This window comes from Notechis scutatus, chromosome 7 (genome assembly GCF_049901735.1).
Source record: "Notechis scutatus isolate UNSWTSFEM ecotype Mainland chromosome 7, rNotScu1.2, whole genome shotgun sequence".
NCBI lineage: Eukaryota > Metazoa > Chordata > Lepidosauria > Squamata > Elapidae > Notechis > Notechis scutatus.
Genome location: NC_142015.1, coordinates 8,058,857 through 8,077,381, shown reverse-complemented (window position 1 = coordinate 8,077,381; position 18,525 = coordinate 8,058,857). Strand labels below are relative to the sequence as shown.

General features: G+C 39.3%; 1 protein-coding gene across 4 annotated transcripts in view; it reads right to left on the bottom strand.

The window, feature by feature from the left end:
- The window catches only part of DOCK5 (dedicator of cytokinesis 5), a 123,845-nt gene that overhangs the window by 49,577 nt on the left and 55,743 nt on the right, over positions 1–18,525 (bottom strand). For all 4 annotated transcript variants that reach the window (XR_015750346.1, XM_026671318.2, XM_087969937.1 and 1 more), the window contains exons 16-28: positions 16,467–16,539; positions 14,896–14,999; positions 13,528–13,714; positions 12,332–12,429; positions 11,861–11,950; positions 10,508–10,608; positions 9,786–9,920; positions 8,013–8,124; positions 7,293–7,363; positions 6,469–6,575; positions 5,575–5,711; positions 3,744–3,839; positions 2,958–3,056 (exon numbers count right to left, since the gene is read on the bottom strand). Coding sequence is in view for 3 of the 4 variants with exons in the window: in XM_026671318.2 (XP_026527103.2) it covers positions 2,958–3,056; positions 3,744–3,839; positions 5,575–5,711; positions 6,469–6,575; positions 7,293–7,363; positions 8,013–8,124; positions 9,786–9,920; positions 10,508–10,608; positions 11,861–11,950; positions 12,332–12,429; positions 13,528–13,714; positions 14,896–14,999; positions 16,467–16,539 (1,410 nt within the window). In the remaining variant the exon portion in view is untranslated. The remainder of the gene's footprint in view (positions 1–2,957; positions 3,057–3,743; positions 3,840–5,574; positions 5,712–6,468; positions 6,576–7,292; positions 7,364–8,012; positions 8,125–9,785; positions 9,921–10,507; positions 10,609–11,860; positions 11,951–12,331; positions 12,430–13,527; positions 13,715–14,895; positions 15,000–16,466; positions 16,540–18,525) is intronic.

Below are 18,525 nucleotides of genomic sequence, written 5' to 3'. Positions count from 1 at the left end.
AATGACATAATTCTAGTTGAGAAGTTGGAGGCATTGTCAAGATAAGAACAACCAACTTAATGACATTAGTCCAGATTCCTAGGTAGATATGATGTCTGGACCACAAACGCCAGAAGGAAACATCCTTTTATTATATATATATATATATATAATCATAATAATGTATTGATAATTTAGATTAATATTTCATAATGTTTTTCCAAGAGAATCTAAAGAAGGCTCTGCATCAATTCACATGGCTACTAGATTGTGCCTTTGGGAAGAAAGCAAAGTGTATCTCTATTCTTCAGATCTTATTATTCAAATCTTTCAGAATATACGGTGGGGACATTTACAAAGTAACTGTGATGAGATTCATAGGACACCTAATTTAATCCACTTGCTAATTCCTAATAAATACTTATTTGGATACTTGGAAATCAACATGATGCTCAGCATGCAAGCTTTCTTTCTTTTTTGAAGAAAAAAAAAGGCAAGAAGGAATGGAAGAACTATCCTCATGTTGGCTATACCCTTTGATGTATGGGTATCTCAAGATTTTCACAGTCAAGGACTGTGAAAAAATGGAAGGATTTACATTCCTTTATATTCCTGTTTACAGCACAGTCCTTTCAGCAGTTCCAAGAAGGTTCCACATCCATTTGCACTATTCAGGTGAACTGTAGGGCACAGATAAATCTCCAAGTGGCCTCAATGGCTCTTAGAAAGAGTACTAATGACCAGATGACTGCAAATCCTTCCATTCTCCACTGTTCAGTTAGAACTGAAAAAGCTTTTTGGGTGAGGAGTGAAACATCTTCAAAACAAAGAAAGTCCAGTTGCCTCTTGAAAAAGCACCCTTGGGACTACCAGTCAGAGAGTGATATGAGTAGCTAGTGAAGTTAGAAAAGGCAGCTTGAAAGAAAACTGTACATGTGAGGTTAGAACTGGCATCTGAGCCCACATGAACAGCAACGGTAGGGTCAAGATCATTGGCATCTTTCAAAATGACTGCATAAACCCAACTAACTCCTGGCATCTCTTCTAAAGCTAACTCGTCCCACTTTTGAGTAAGAGCATCCACACCAAAGAGGCTTTTGAGTAACTCAATCCCAGGGTATGGAAATTTCGGAATGAAAACCTCAAAATACACATTTTATACAATCTGAGGAGCCCAAGGATTTGGTTGCAAATAGTTTAACTTAAACACACACACATGCACACATATGTGCACACATACAAAATTGGCACTTTTGGAAGCCCATCCCAATAGTTCACCATTGCCAGCTTCCTCAATATGCCAGCAGAGGTTTCAAAACATCTTGGCGGAAATCCATAGCAAAGAACATCACAATCCTACTTCTTTTCTGTAACAGCAAGTTAGGCAAATGCCAGGCTCCACAAACTGCTGTGCTGGGCAATCCTTACAGATTCTTCCATGTCACAAAGTTGGCCATAATTACTCATGCCTTCAGTCAGCCAAATGCAGATTCATGGTATCCCCGCGGAGGAGAGTAAGAAGGAATAAAGAACCCCCAACTGAGCATACCCAGCACTTAAAATTCTGAATAAAATAGGAATAGACTGAGGGAAGAAATCTACCTCATTACTTTCAACCAGGGGCACCAGGAACTGAACCTGCATGTAAAATTGGTGTTCTGCCAATGGGCCACCAAGTATCTCCCCTGAAGTAATGAAGGAAATCTGGATTACATCAGATTCATAAATTATTCCAATATTGTCATTTTTGATTTACAATAACTCAGTAGAGCTTCAGGCAGAAGGCAATGAAAGCTACCAACCTTAAATGCTATGATTCAGTTCGAGGCCTTTGCAAACCATGTTCATAACCATTAAGGAATAATCTTTTAGCAACTTATAGGTATAAACTTAAATACTACCCCATAGTGCTTTACCTGCTTGCTCTCTGTATATTATCCCCAACAATCTGGGTCCTCATTTTATTGACCGTGGAAGGATGGAAGGCTGAGTCAATACCGAACCCGTCAGGATCAAACTCCAGGCTGTGGGCAATTAGCCTGCAATACTGTATTCTAACACTGTGCCATCAGGACTCCTTTTACTTATGTGGAGTACTGCAACTGCTCTTCTACAAGATTTGCACCTAATCAAGGCTCATACATGCCCTGGGCATGCACCACCTCCATTCAGTCATGAGTCTTAACAATTTTCTCCTATGCTTCTCTGATGTTGCCTTCTTTCCATCCCCAACGTATAAGCAAGACCATCCTAAACTGTCCTTAGCTATGGTGTTAATCATCCAAGGGAAGATCTCAAGGTATCTCAAAATCTGTTAGGCTTTCCTCCTGATCACCTTGGAGATAAATTAGGGAACTACAGTGTCAGAGAACAGAAGCAGATAAAGGATCAGAAATGCAGAGAACAGATTTCATTCCAGCACAGTTTATGCCAACTCCGTGAATGGCAGAGAGCAGATCAACTCAATGAAGCAGAGAGACCCACCTTCTAGCTACCTTTTTTGGATTCTGAGATGGAATTAAGGATTGCTCATTACATTTCAAGCAATGCAAGCAACCAGGTAAGTCTTTGTTTTGCAACTGAATCTGAACTTTTTAAGAAGATGCCTTCAAGAGTTTTTCTGCTCTTTGGGAATCACGTCATAAACATACCAGTCTACTGTCTATATGACCAAAAATTAAACACACACCAATAATCATAATAAAGAAAGCACCAATAGTAATAATTCATTCCGAAACATCTGGAGCACCTCTTAAATGCCATCAGCATTGACAAAATCACCATCAGTCAACAGCAAAAGGCAGCTTCACTTGGAACAGCTTTCATTCTCTGACATTACTTTAATATTGTCAAACAACATCTGTCTATCCCTAGTCCTTGGGAAGGACTCAATAGGTGGATAAAAATGGCAAACCCAGTTTGAACATCTGGCTGATTGTGCGACTAACCATAATAATAAAAATTTCAATCAGACTTACAATAAGATCCTGTCTGGTTTTGAAAGTGCTGATGTAGTAATTATAATGGGAATCGTCCATCTGTCTTAAGATGGCTGTCATGCAGGATACAAAACTACCCTAGAAACAAAATGGAGAAAAAAATTGTCAATTGTGCTTTTCATGAGCCATATGTTAAGATGGTCCTTGTGGGTTTTTAAAAAGGAAACTGGTTGGCCCTTGTGAAATCTAGGATACAGATGAGGTGGACCAGAGTTCTTTAGTCTTTTATAAGATGATCAGTCTTGAGAGGTTAGTGTTCAAAACTCACAGGAAGATACACTTGGGTGGGAGACAAAATATTCAATTATAAAATATTAAACAAACTGTCTAGTAGCTGATCCTATATACCTATATATTCTTCTTTTAAAAAGTTACAATTTTCTAACTTTTGTTTTTCCAACAAAAGGAAAAAAACAGGATTTTTCTCCTGCTCCCATCCAGAAATGTGATGATAGTGTCTATCCTTGCTCCTGTTGCCTCCAGACACTGAAGGCAGAAGTTGAAATAAAGAAGATCTTCCATCTCTTGTCCATGTAAAAAAAATCCCCATGTTTAGGCCCGGGAAAAAGGCAAAAGCCTCTGTGCCATTCGATATATTGTCCATCAAGTGTCAAGAGGTGGGAGAAAGACCATTTTCCAATGTGCGAGCTCATCTGAAGAATCTATGGCTGGACTCCTACCAGGAGTCTCCAAACAAGTGACATATACCCCCAAACTCATGGGACAATAAATCAAGCACACAAGAATCAAGGAAATTGCTCTCACAATGTGAGTAGACTGTCTTCCCATTCCAATCACAGTCCGATTTATCCTCCTCAGTAGCCGCTCCATTATCAACTGGATGTGATCTGCGGTTGGACCCTGAAGGAACCAAAGAAATGGAAAGTAAGTTAGATAGAATAGAAAAGAATTGTTTATTGGCCAAGTGTGATTGGACACACAAGGAATATGTCTTTGGTGCATATGCTCTCAATGTACATAAAGAAAAAATAAAATTAATTCATCGAGAATCATAACATACAACCCTTAGTGATAGTCATAGGTTACTAATAAGCAACCAAATCATACTAGGAAACAAATAGAACAATATAAATTGTAAGGATACAAGCAACACAGTTATAGTCATAAGTGGCAAGAGATAGGTACTAGGAAGGATGAGAAGAAGAATAGTAATACAGTCTTAGTAAATACTTTGACAGTGTTGTGGGAATTAGTTGTTTAGCAGAGGGATGGCATGGGGGGAAAACTGTCCTTGTGTCTAGTTGTTCTGGTGTGCAGTGCCCTATAGCGTCATTTTGAGGGTAGAAGTTGAAACAATTTATGTCCAGGATGTGAGGGATCTGTAGATATTTTCACAGCCCTCTTAAGATGGGTTCTTATGACAGGAATTTTCACAACCTTGTCACAAGAGGTTCTGGTGAAGTTCTTGGGGTACAAGATAACCCCCAATATTATGCAATTAGACTGAAACAGGAAAGGAGAACTTGCTTTCTCTGAATGTCTCATTCTTTGCCATTCTCCACTTGTTAAACAAATCCTTCCCTATTCCATGGTGAATCCCTTTCAGAACAAAAGTTTTCTCAGGATAGATAGCCTATAAGTCTCTTGTGGTAATATTGAGACCAAATTATTCTATGCTTAATTTTGGTTATTTTTGTCTTTTTTATTATTCTATAGATTTCCCCCCCCCCCCCACATTGACTAGGGAGCTACACAGTGAGAGAAGGTATGTAATTGTATGGTTATATGTAAACATATTCCAGCTGTTTGCCATCTTGTCTAACATTTCCCTTGCTGCTAGATTTTTTAACAGAGCCTTCCTGCAATTTTCAGTTCCGTATAATTTTCAGAGTTCAAAACCTGCCTCAAAACATCACATCCACACTATCTGTTACATGGGAAAGCTTTGTGCTTTTTGAATTGATTTATTTGTAAGTGCTGAAATGAAAAAAGAAAGAAAAGCAATGTCAGTCAAAATTGTGGATTGACGGAGACGGTTTTTAAAAACCATTTATGTCTGTGCTATCCTTCTGCTAAAACTGCAGACTAAAAACATAAAACTAACAGGAATACTCTTCCTGTCATAACCCTAGCTTTTCCTTGGGAAGTAATATGTCAACATTATGTATATTTTGATGTGAAAAATATACATTTGAAAAGACTAGGGCTGCAAACTAGAAGTCAGCAATACATCCTGAAGAAGCACAAACTGGTTCAATTGTACTAAAATTAAACTACATATAGTAAACAAATTCATATAAGTTATCAAAAGTCAAGAGCCATCCATCCATCCCATCCATCCATCCGTCCATCCATCCATCCATCCATTCTCCCATCCCATCCATCCATCTATCCATCCATCCATCCTATTCATCCATCCATCCCATTCCATTCCATTCCATTCCATTCCATCCATCCATCCCATCTGTCCATCCTTCCGTCTGTCCATCTATCCATCCATTCTCCCATCCATTTCATTGCATTCTATTCCATTCCGTCCATCTATCCTGCAACAGTTCATTTTCATTTCCAAAGCAGTTGCTCTACAAAGTTATAGACAATGTTACTCTCGAGGAAGAAAACAACAGGTACTTACCACCTCTTTCCGATCGAGTACCTCAAGAATATTGCTAAGCAGCTGTGAGCAGGCTTCATGGTCAGGTTTGTGAGAATTATCATCCAGTTGTCCACTGAGCTGGTCTACCAGCAGGGGGAGAAGAATGTCACGGCATTCTGGGATACAGAAAGAAGAAGCAAAATGGGAACAAGTCGACAGGGCTGACTGTGCTTGAAGTGACTTGGGTACTGATTTCCATTTTTATTAAAAAAAAAAAAAACTCCAAAAACAGAATCAACATTTTGCCCATAATTCAGGAATAGAGAAAAAATGTAGATCTCCAAAAGGTACTGAGTTATAATTTTGAACATCCTTATGATATGAAAAACTATGCTTACTCCTTCACTTACACCACTTAGAAGGCAGGGTAAGCAGACAAAAGAAATAGTGCAATCCTTCAACTGTCAGCCCACAGCTCCACAGACTCCAGCTGCCTGCACTGACCCATGGTAGAAGATGCCGTTATGCCCCACTGAGTTTGTAGAACAAGGGTGTCAAACTCAAGGCTAGATCCAGCCCACGGGATGCTTAGATCTGGTCTGCAGGGCCATCTGGAAACAGTGAAGAACTGGCCTGGGAGGGCCATGAGCCCTCCCAAGCTCCATTTGCGTCCCTCCTGAGCTTAGTTTTTGCTGGCAGAGCGTTGCAGCCATTGCAGCCAAAAACAGAGCCTGGAAGGGGTATCCCCACCACGAGTGATGTTGAGCTGGAAACACCCGCCCCAGCCCCCGAGGTCAAACACAACCCTGATGCGGCCCTCAATGAAATAGAGTTTGACACCCCTGTTGTAGAGCAATTGGCATTTCGAGAGTTCAGTACATCATTGGAACAGTGAAAATGAGAAAGAGAAAAAGAGAACAAGACCTAACTCACCAGACTGACGAAAGAGGTCACTGTCCACAATCTTGGTCATACAATTGAGCTTCTGACGGACAAGCTGATTATCAGGGATGCTTTGAATAAATTTGCTAAAAAGGACACTGAATGGGGGTAGAAAGGGAATGGGGGTGGAAATAATATTTTATTCCATTAATATTCTGGACACTGGTTTAGTTAAGTTATAGAAGGCAGCAACCTGACACACTTGTAAAATCACTTTCCAGGGTAATGTAATGGAATAACGTGCATCGTGGTATTGTCACACAAATGGTGGAATTGTGATGTCATGATATCTGATGTAAACACATTGTTGTTGTTCAGTTGCCAAGTCAAGCCTGACTCTTGGTGACCCCATGGACCACACCATGTTAGACTTCCCTGTCTCCACTGTCACCCAGAGTTTGCCCAAATTCACATTCATTGTGTTGATGACACTATCTAATCTTCTCATCCTCAGCCATCCCCTTCTCCTTTTGCCTTCAATCTTTCACAACATCACAGTCTTTTCCAATGAATCATCTCTTCTGATTTGGTGGCCAAAGTATGTAAGTTGTAATCCTTTGCATGTCATGATGTCATGATGCACTTGTCATTTGTTTCTCTTTGTCCCCTCTCCCCATGGATGCCCTTGTTCATAGGGATTCCTTAACCAAACATCCTGGCTCAATTTTATCTTCCCATTTCCAAAACTTTGTGCCATTCCCCTCCAATAAGAAAAGAAAAATACAGTACGACATAACTGTTATCGTGAGCTGTTTGCAGCAACTCGTTTAATTTGATATCTACTTGTCATAGATAAAGGGTGGGAAATATGGTACCTGAGTTCCACTGGATCAAAGACTAGTTTGACATCATTAATAATGCTTGGCAAATACTTCAAGGCAGCACCCTGGAACAGGCGAAAAGAAGGCAAATTAAGGTTGAGGTCTCCATTCTAAAGAAAGGATTCTCAAATGAAGGATTCTTTAGATGCGTGAACTTTTCTGCCACCTAGACCCTGATGAGAATTCTATGAACTCAAAAGGTTCCTACTTTTTGTAAAACCCTGGACCTGGCTTTCTCAGCCCTGAAATACTTAAGAACCTCAACCCTCAGAACTTCCAGGAGTATGGTCCTACCGACTGAGAATTCTGAGATTTGCATAAGACCAACATGCTGGAGATGTCCATGGGTGGAGAAGGCTCTAAGAATGAATTCGATCAAGGGTAGGAATTCAGGCTACTGGTCTTGTAAACTTTGGGCCCGCTTCTAAAAACAAATTCTATACCAATGCTTCCTTAGTGTTCCTCTGAAGATCCCTTCAGAGTGTCCCATCTGGAGCAACTGACTATGTCGTTAAGAGGCTACAGAGACCCATATGTCTTAATTGCAGTGGAATGGCTGTTCTAAGTAGATCCAAGCAAAACAATACAGGGAGACCTGGGCTCTTTTTTTCCCATGCATCCTAACCTGCTGCCTGAAGCAACTCCCCTTTTCCTTCACCCCAAGAGCAGAACTGTCCCTATCACAATAAATTCAGACAAGGGGTTTGAACCCACCTTGATTTTGACGGCTTCTTCAAGCGGTCTATCCATGAGGACATTAAAGGAGAGGAATAGCTTGCGAATGGCATTGTTAAACTCATCCCCATCTTCACTTTTGCCATAAAATCTGCAAAAAAAAGGGGGGGGGTAAGAAAGTATGCAGAGCATGACTTTTGAAATTCCTTTTGACCCCTTTACCAGCAGAGGTTAAATGTTTCTCAGTATAAGTGACGCTGGAAGAATAGGAAAGGTTGCATAAACTGAACTCTGGGTCACATTAGAGAATGGGATTTAGAATACAGCAGTTACTAACATCCAAACTGCAGTTCAGCTGCCTTCTCCATAGAGATGCTCTCAGGGAATTGGGGATGCACGAGTGGGTGTCCCCCTCCTTTATAGGTTTCAAGTTAATCTGGTCTAATTTTGATCTTGATTCTTCTTTTACTGGCTTCTCTCCATACCTGATTTGGCCCTATTCTAATCATGTTTTTGGGAAATTATGCTGATACAAAGACAGTGTATCAAATCCATTTATATAATTTATAAATGTGCCAACTCCTAGGTTGGCACATTTAAAGAGTAAGAATATCTACTTGCAGGTCCCAGCTATTTATTTCTGCACTGCTGATTTATTTTAGTTGCCAGAGTCGTGAAACTGAAAGTGATGGGAATTTGAAGGCATGAAAATAATCCTTAAAGTATCTCCTCAGTCTCTGCAGCTGTAATGATTCAGTGACTATATATTAAATAATATCCTTCCCTTTCAATGATGGCCAATGTCACTTGGCTCAAGCAGCCATTTGTCATGCAAAGTAATGATAGGACTGGTCCTCATATCACCTCAATTCATGCTAAACCATTCTGTGTTTTCTATATCTCCCAACTGTTGACTGTAATCATGCACTGTTAAGCCTACTTTTAGACCCCAAAGCAATAGCAGTAATAATAAAAGTTGTTAAATTGAGTGGTAAAATCAAATTTGGCATAAAATTCTCATCCTTCATCGATCCAGCATGCATTTCTCCATTTGAATAATATAGTCAGAGCATCCAAATTAATGGGGAGAAGGTATCACAATGGCCCACAATAGCAGTTAAAACTCTGGGCTTGTTGACCAGAAGGTTGTCCGTTCGAGATCCAAGCACCCCGGGACAGGGTGAGCTCCTGTTCTTGCCCCAGCTCTGCCCATCTAGCAGTTTGAAAGCATGCAAATGCGAGTAGATAAATAGGTAGCACTTTGGTAAAAAGGTAACAGCATTCTGTGTGCCACAGAGGGCCGGATCAGCATTGTAGTTCTCTTCTACAGGCCAGGAATGTGGATGGGGATGGGAGATGGGATGGACACTTTGCCAGCCAAAACAGGGTGTGAGGGCCACATGTGGGACCCTCACACCCCATTTTTGGCCTGGATGGCCTCCTGCAGCATTTTGCTAGCCAAAACAGAGCACAGATGGCCTCATGTGGCCCCTTCGCACCCCATTTTGGCTGGCAGAGTGCTGCAGGAGGCTGTCCAGGCCAAAAACGGAGCACGAGAGGATGCACGTGGCTCCCGTGCCCCGTTTTGGCTACCAGAGCCGCCATGGGCCAGTCCTTTGCAATTTGCAGGCCGACCCCATGGGCCAGATTTAAGCCTTGAGTTTGACACCCTTATCCTAAAGTCATACACAACTGGATAGGGGAACTCTTGATCTTCTTTTACCTTTTTATCCAAATTAATAATGGTTGCCTCGTAGCTGAAAGGAAACATTTGAATGGAATCTGTTGGGTTGTTCTGGTTTTCTCACTTACCCTAAGTAAAGAACTCTCGACTGTACTATGAACCTGAAGAGGTACTTCAAAGCTTTCAGAGCAGCAAAAAGTAAATCAGTCTTAGTAGAATCATCTGCATTTCCAACATAGAAATTCAGAACCTTGGTGAGTTTTCTAATGAGAAAGAGAGAAAGACAAAGAGAAATGATAAATTCAGTATCAGAACTTGGCTACTTTTTCCTCATCTCCTTGGTACTACCCTGGATCCGTATTATTTACAAGGCTAGATAGATTACAGGTGAATAATAACGACCTTCGCATTGGGCAGGCAAGTCACCATGTGGAACTTAAACTAGAACATCAACAAATATTTATTTGGCAGAGGGGGAATCAAGCTTTATTGGGAGTGGCTAAGAAATCATTCACTGGGTGCAGGTCTTCAAAAAGGCATGAAGGAAGGGGGTTGCAAAGCAATCCTTGCATTTACGCCACCTCTTTACTTTTCACGATTATTCTCTTACCTTTCCATCCCAAAGGGCATTCAAAGTGGAGGGTACAAGGATCAGAGGAATAAGTTTGAATAAATATTGTTTGCTCACCATAAGTAAGGTTACTTTGCATTCAGTGTAAATGCATTTGTAAAAGATCCTTCGCATATAAGAACATTATAACTTATTTATCAAGAGCCTGGAAGAATGGTAAGCATTAAATGACTCTTGTTGGGGTACAAAGTATAGCCATTCATGAAACACTATACTTACACATAGGCCAAGGTGGCGCTAAAGTGTTTATAAATGTAGGTTTCCAGTACAGGATTAAAATGCTGAAACTTGATATCTCCAATCAGGGAAATAATAAATACCTAATTACAAAAAGAAAAAAAATAGTATTCATAAATGATTTAACCCAGCAAAACAGGTATGCTATATTTGATTTTGATTTCATTTCTCTCAGTGCCAAGAATGAAGGGTTTTATCCTTTCTGAACTGCTTGAAGCAGCTGGATTCAGGATTATCTAGGAGTTCCTATAATTCTGTATTGGTGCCCTGAGCAATAGTAACACTGAGAAATCCAGTGTGCAAAGAGAAAGCTGCCTTAACTTGTTCCAATATGCCTTTTGAGGCATAGTTCTCGTGCCTAAATGTTTGGGGAATAAATGTTTGGGTGGTTGCACAATACCAAGTGTAAGCATTATAGAAGTGGTGAACCATCCCCCTTTCCCAATAATACTCTTGACAGCTTAATCTATCCATTTATTTTATCATACGTTCATGGTTGTGCATTATCATCATCATCATCATCATCAATCATCATCATCATCATCATCATCATCATCATCACCATCTAGATTTTACAGCCCACCCTTTTTCCAGGGGCCCCAGGCAGCTTATATGGGAATTCTACTTATTTTATTCTCACAGTCTTATGAAATGGGGCGGACTGAAAGAGAAAACGTGTCCTATTGGATCATCATTACCCAGTTTGTTTTCACAGAGGAGAATGGAACTGATTGGCCCCATACTGTAGTTCAAGAAAGTATAAGTTCCTAATTTGTTAGTGACGTCCTTTATAAATCCATCCTCAAATTACTGATAGGTTATTCAAATATCCACAATACTAAAGTCTCTTAATTATTCATCTGAGGATGCAGAAAAATTTGGAGACTGGATCAAATCTATCTTTCTCACATAGATCTCAACTATATTATCTAGGAAATTCTGGGAGTTGAAGTCCACACATCTTAAAGTTGAGAATGAGAAACAAAGATGAGCAGTGTAGTGAAGTGGCTGGAATATTGGATTTGAGCCAATGTGCTCTAGATTCAAATCCCATTGATTCTCACTGAGTAACTTTGGCCTAATCACTCTTCCTATCAGTTCAATCTCAGATTGAATGGCAAGGTTGTTTTAATGGCCTAAAATTAGGGAAAGTTTGATGGATAGTGCCCTTGAGTGTCTATCAATGAAAGACATCAATAGAGCACTTGTTAAAGCAAACACTTAATACAGAGGACGATAGGGAATGTGATTAGGCCAAATGTCTGAATCGACACTACGCTACTACCGGTTAATAAAGACATGACGAGGGGCATCCAGATAAGACAGAAAACTTACCAATGCATCAAATACAAGAAAATCATAGGATTCATTGTCAGACATCTCCATCATTATACTGAAAAGTGCGTCAAGTGTATCTTGTAGAAACTAGAAAAAGGAATAAGAAGGGAGTTGAAGATAAAGAAAAAATTCAAGTTACCTGCTGGACATCTTGCCTTATCTCTTCAATCTTTTTCCTAATCAATTTTATTAATTTGAGCTCAAGGATTATTGTTCCTTTTTCCAGTCACGATTGATACTAAAGAAATATCACATCAATACTGAAAAAGTGGTGTTTTGATATGAGTAACATAGATAAATTTGCGGGATGAAAATAGGCTTGGCCAAGAAAAATACTACATTTTTCCTCCAAAATAAGAGAGTACATACTTTGTTTCATCTTGTTGTCCCAAAATATTTTAAATGGGACTCTGGTCCTTAAAAGACTTGCCCATCCCAAAGGTTTGCTGCCATGTGGCCCCTTTGTACCTTAACAATTTCTCCTCCTTCCACGTCCATCAGCTTCTTCAGGTTGTGTCCTATATTCTGAGAGTTTGAACGCCAATTCAACAATCCTAGCAAGTCAACTGGCAAAGGCAAAGTAGCAAAAGTCAGACCACAATAAGGAACAGGCATCTGAGGTCCAGCAATGGTCTTATTTAAGAAGTACCCACAAGAGACTTGTTTTCTGGTATTGAACAACATTTTTGGAAAAGAGATATGTAGTTTATTGCTGGAAACCAGAATTTATTTTTCTGAAAATCGCCACTTTGGATTGCTAAATGTCTATGGAGATTCTCAGACATCCAGGCCATGGTTGTCCCAAAGGTGCTTTTTCAAGAGGCAACTGGACTTTCTGGTTTTCTTTGAAGACGTTTCGTTTCTCATCTAAGAAGATTCTTCAGCTCTTTAGGGTTCAAGCTTCAGAGGTGAAGAAGCTTCTTGGATGAGAAAGCATCTTTGGGATACCACTTTGGATTGTTTTAGAACAAGCAAGTTTCTAGGCTTGTGGGACAGAGAAGATAGGCATGAAGGTAATCAGGGAAGATTAAGTCAAGTCTCAGAAGACAAAAAGTGACGTAGACTTTCTGTTTATACCCAGAAGGATAGACATGGCTGAATATTCTACTAACTGCATAGGATTTCTCCCTCAGTCTGAATAAGAAATATGGCATTCGTAAATGATTTAACCCATCAAAACAGATATGCTATATTTGATTTCAGAAAGAAGTAAAAAGTGCCCAAAGTGAGTCTCCTTGGAACATCATTTACTTTATAACATGCAGTAAAATCAAAATTTGGGAAACCCTGTCCAAGGCTTTAATGCATATAGCCCCCCATCTTGATGGTGATATACACAATTTCTGAATAAAATAAAATAAAATGGGATGGAACTTTTTCCCTTTGTGTCCATAATTCAAACAGTGATTATTCAATAACCCCAAAGCATATAATATTCCAGAATAACAAAAAGTAGATGTTTGCACAGCACAACACTAAAAATGAAATTAGCTGCCACAAGGTGTAGCGGCGGTCACCGCTTCGAAAAATGTATGGCCAGAATTACAGAAAATACAGAGAGCAATCCTACACCCAATTTTGTTATAGTGGTTTCATAGGATAGTTCAAGAAGTCTAATCACAACTTGCCTACCATTTTTCCAATTTGCCCACAGTGGAACCTACCATTCTGTGTCAGTTTTGTTGAGCAAATGAGTGTTGCAATCTGAAAGCTGTCCTTGGTGCTATCTTTATTCAGAGTAAAATTGGCTGTGTGTTGCTTGGATACAACTCCATCTCTGTCTTCTACTTCCATCTTGGTGCTGGGAAGTGTCAAGTAAAACTTAGCATCTTCCATTTTTTTGTTCTCACCCTGACAACAGGAAACAAGGGACACCAAAAACAGCATGAATTATTAACAGTATTGAGTATTAACCATTAATAGTCCAGGATCAATGGCAAGGGCCGTGGTGGCGCAGTGGTTAGAATGCAGTATTTCAGACTAACTCTCACTGTTCACTTTCAGGAGTTCGATCCTAACCAGCTCAAGGTTGACTCAGCTTTCCATCTTCCGAGGTGGGTAAAATGAGGAGCCAGATTTATAAACTGGGTTGACAGAATCAAAAATGAGGAGGTGATAAGCCACCTGGGAAAGCCAAGGGAAATCATCAAAACAATAAAAAAGCAAAAGTTAGAATATTTCAGACATGGGATGCGACACCCTGAAAAATATGGCGTCCTTCACTTAATCCTCTAGGGAAAGATTGAAGGCAAACGAGGTCCAGACAGAAGAAGAACATTATGGTTTCAACATCAAAGGGACTGGTTTGGACAAAACTCAACAGTACTTTTTGGTGTGGCTGTTGATAAAAATAGGATCGCCAACATGATCACCAACGTGCGATGACAGATACGGCACAAGAAGAAGAATAGGCTGACTGTGTAAACTGCTGTAAATAACTATGAAACGGTATATAAATCTAAGTGTTATTGCTATTGCTATTTTTCTAAGGTAGGAGAGTGTAAAAAAGGGTGTCATGGTTTCTTTTACATATACCCAAGTCAGTGGACTCCGAAACTCAAGGGAAGCAACACAATCGTACAGGTCCTTATGCAACTGACACACAAGCATTCAAGGCTAGTACAACACTGATCACTACTCCATTTTTTCCCAGTCCTACTCCACCTACTGCTCCTCTGACTTCTACTTCTTATGAGTCCTGTTGCTGGAGAACAAAATCTCTATTTGCTTTTAGGCAGGTTCAGACTGTTTTATGAAATCACACACCTCTTTCCCACTCCCCCAAACACTAACACCATCACTCCAACACTGTCATCCCCAGCTGCCTCTCTACTCAACTTTTATAGCCATAGAAAAGTTGAGCATTGCTGGGCTAGCCAAGAAGGGATCTTAAATAGATAGGGTACAAGCAGTCTAGGTGTTGGCGATTTTGTAGGCAGCCTGTCTCTCACACAGAGATATGAATGGATTAAAGAATCAAGATCTTCTAGGATAAGTATACAAGTAAATAAATAAAACAAATAGAACCACACCTTGTAGACTACTAAATTATGCCTGCCATCCTGCAGAGTGGTGCCATCTACATTCATCAGCTTCAGAAAGGCCATCCCAAAAGCCCGTTCGGATTTATCTCTTGCTGCAGAGAAACAAACATCAGTAGAAATCTCTTGCTAGTGTTTTTTTCTTTTTCCACTGCATGACGCACCCAGCAATTTTATGGCAGATATTTTCTCCTGCACAAAAGGCATTAGGGCAGTGGTGACAATTCTATCTTCATTTACATGAAGGTACAAAACCGTATTGTAATCTGCTTCTATTTAGGTAATTTCTAAAATGCTTTTGCACTGTCCCTTTGCAAAACTCATCATAAATATTTATGCATCTGTAGTTATTTAATTTAGGGGTAGCACAGTGGCTCAGTGGTTAAGATGCTGGGTTGTCGGCTGGAAAGTCGGGAGCCCAGGTTCGAGACCTGAGTGCCATGTGAGAGTGTGAGCTCCCGTCCTTGCCCCAGCCTCTGCCAATCTAACAGTTTGAAAGCATGCAAATGCGAGTAGATAAATAGGTACCGTACCATTTTGGTGAGAAGCTTACAGTGCTCTGTGTTGTCATGTTGGACACTTGACAGTGGAAATGTCTTCGGACAGTGATGGCTCAATGGCCTTGAAATGGAGATGAACACTGCCCCCTAAAGTCAGCAATGACTAGCAGAGTAAAATCTGCAGGGATTCCTTTACCTTTTATTTATTTATTTTAGATTTTTTCCTTTTGTGCAGAGTGGCAGCTGTGGCTAGTGGACATCCTCATCTCAATTGATTATTGCTTTTTCTGATGTAATGTTTACTCATGTGAACCTCTAAATATTTCTCCCTTGTGTGGATAATACTATTTTGGTTGCACCAAGGAAAGGCCTTTGTAAGTTAAATGTCAAATTAGAAGGGTTGATGCTGTAAGGCATTATGTCTGTCTATTCAAAGAGAGTTTTGATAAAAAATAGGGTGAGCAGCTTCAGAGCTCTTAACTGATTTGAGGGATTTCAAAGAGAACAGCCAGATGCAATTTCACACCATAAGTATTTGGAAATTGTAATTTTCTTCTTTTAATCAAAATTGAGACACATGATTTGATTTGTTTTTTAAAGATGTGCTGACATCATCTCAGGATTTAACAAAGTTGTGCACCCATACAGGGAGCCAAATTAGGTTGGTGGTTGCTTTTGTTAAATAAAGAGTTTCTTTGTCCCAAAGGTGCTTCTCCAAAAGGCAACTGGACTTTCTTGTTTTTTCCCCCCTTGAAAACGTTTTGCTTCTCAGCCTAGAAGCTTCTTCAGTTCTCAGAATTAAAGAAGCTTCTTGGATGAGAAGTGAAACATTTTCAAGGAAAAAAATTGAGAAAGTCCAGTTGCCTTTTGGAAAAACAACTTTGGGACAACCATGACCTAGATGACTGAGAATCTCCACAGACATTTGCAAACAAATGGTTCTGAAAAATACAATTTGTGGTGGAAAGGTAAAGAATAATCCAAAGCTCACAATCTTTGCTTTCCCTCCAAACCCTTTTGTGCTTCTAAATCAAACAAATATTGTCATTCTTTCATGCTTACATTCCTGTGATGAACGGTGACGGAATGTAAATCTTAAATGGTAGCGGCCCACCTCTTTTATTTCTATGGAGACCTGTATGTGATAAGAAAATAAGTAATAATTTTATAGAAATGATGAACAGTAACAAGCATTGCAAATAACAAAGTGTATAGAATTCAGATGAATCTCAGTTTCACAGTTTTTCCACCCCTGTTTATTTGGTAGCATTTCCTCATCATTTTATAAATCCATATGCATTTTTGTTTAACATGCAGGTAATTCTCAACTTACAACTATTTATTTAGCGACTGTTCAAAGTTACAACAACAATAAAAAAGTGACTTATGAACAGTTCTTGTGCTTACAACCGTTGCAGGATCCCCATAGTCAGTGATCAAAATTTGATCACTGTTTGGAAACTGGTATGTATTTACGATGGTTGCAGTGTCCTGGGGTTATGTGATTATCATTTGTGACCTTACTAGCTGGCTTCCAACAAACACAGTCGTTTGAGAAATTCAGATTTGTTTGATGGCTATGATTGATTTAAGAACTGCAGTGATTAGCTTAACAAACATGGAAAAAAGAGCCATGTTGATGCAGTGGTTAGAATGCAGTATTGCAGGCTCACTCACTGCTCACTGCCAGCAGTTCGATCCTAATTGGCTCAAGGTTGACTTAGCCTTCTATCCTTTTGAGGTAGGTAAAATGAGGACCCAAATTGTTGGAGGCAATAGGCTGACTCTGTAAACCGCTTAGAGAGGACTGTAAAGCACTCTGAAACAGTATATAAGTCTAAGCGCTATTGCTAAAAAAAAGATGTAAAATTGGCCATAACTCATGTTACAATTGCCTTGCTTACAAACAGAAATTCTGATCTCAGTTGTGGTCGCAACTCAAGGACTACCTGTAGATGACAGTGTGTACATCTGCCTGATGTATATATTTTTATTAGTTTCCCTTAGTATGTATTTCCTGTATAATAAACCTGACACACTTTTCCCTTAAATATGAATGTTTTTTATACAGTATTCAAGGTTTGTATGAATGAAGGATAAATGTTCCTACGCCAACCAGAAAAACCAAATTTGTTAGATCCTTATGTTAAAAAAAAAGTCTCACTCCCCTAACCCCCCAGCCTAGGTTTTCAGCTATGGAATTTCAATTAACTCCTCCATTAAAATACTTGCCTAATTATACTTGGAACTTTTAAAACTGACTATTGCACATTTTAAATTGCCTGCTAAAAACCCGACAAGATTTGTGGGAGATTGTTCTCTAGATATTAGTGATTTACACCAATCTGAAGCCATTCTGTTTAAATGCAGGATGTGATTTCCAACTTAAAAAAAAAAGATAGCCAAGTTGACTTGACCATAACCATTTCTTAAGTCATAGTCTTTTTAACATCAGGAATTCAGGACATACTTTTTCTCCCATTACAAAACTTATGGGATATAAACAGAAGACCAACTTAAAGAAAATTAATTTTACCTCAGTAGAAAAAAAAAGTCACTTTTTTTAAATCTTAGTGACCTATATAAAGGATATTTAAAAAGAGGTCATACATTTAGGTGGACACAAATTCACTACAGTCTGATTTGTTATAAATTTCTTGGCAGAGTATTTTATTATGCAGAAGTTTGAATCTGGATTTTTCTTGAATTTAATTGCTTCTATTCAAGGTTATTACCAGAAGTTTGGTAGGTTTCTCTATATGGTATACTGAAAATAAAGTATATGATCTCCTGCCATGGGCAGGAGACAGACTAGAACAGGGTCTCAAACCTTGTCAATTTTAAGACTTGTGGGCTTCAACTTCAGCTTTGCTGGCTGCAAAATTCTGGGAGCTGAAGTCTACAAGTCTTAAAGTTGACAAGGTTGGAGACCCCTGGACTAGAAGACCTCCAAGATTCCTTCCAACCGTATTATTCTATGTTTTATTTATGACTTTTCTCTAGGCTATTACAAGTGAAATTCCATATTTTATAAGATATCCGATGTCATTCCCTCTTCAAGGATACATCCATTTCAGTTTTCATACTTTTCCTACTCTAATAATAAACTAACATTCCAACG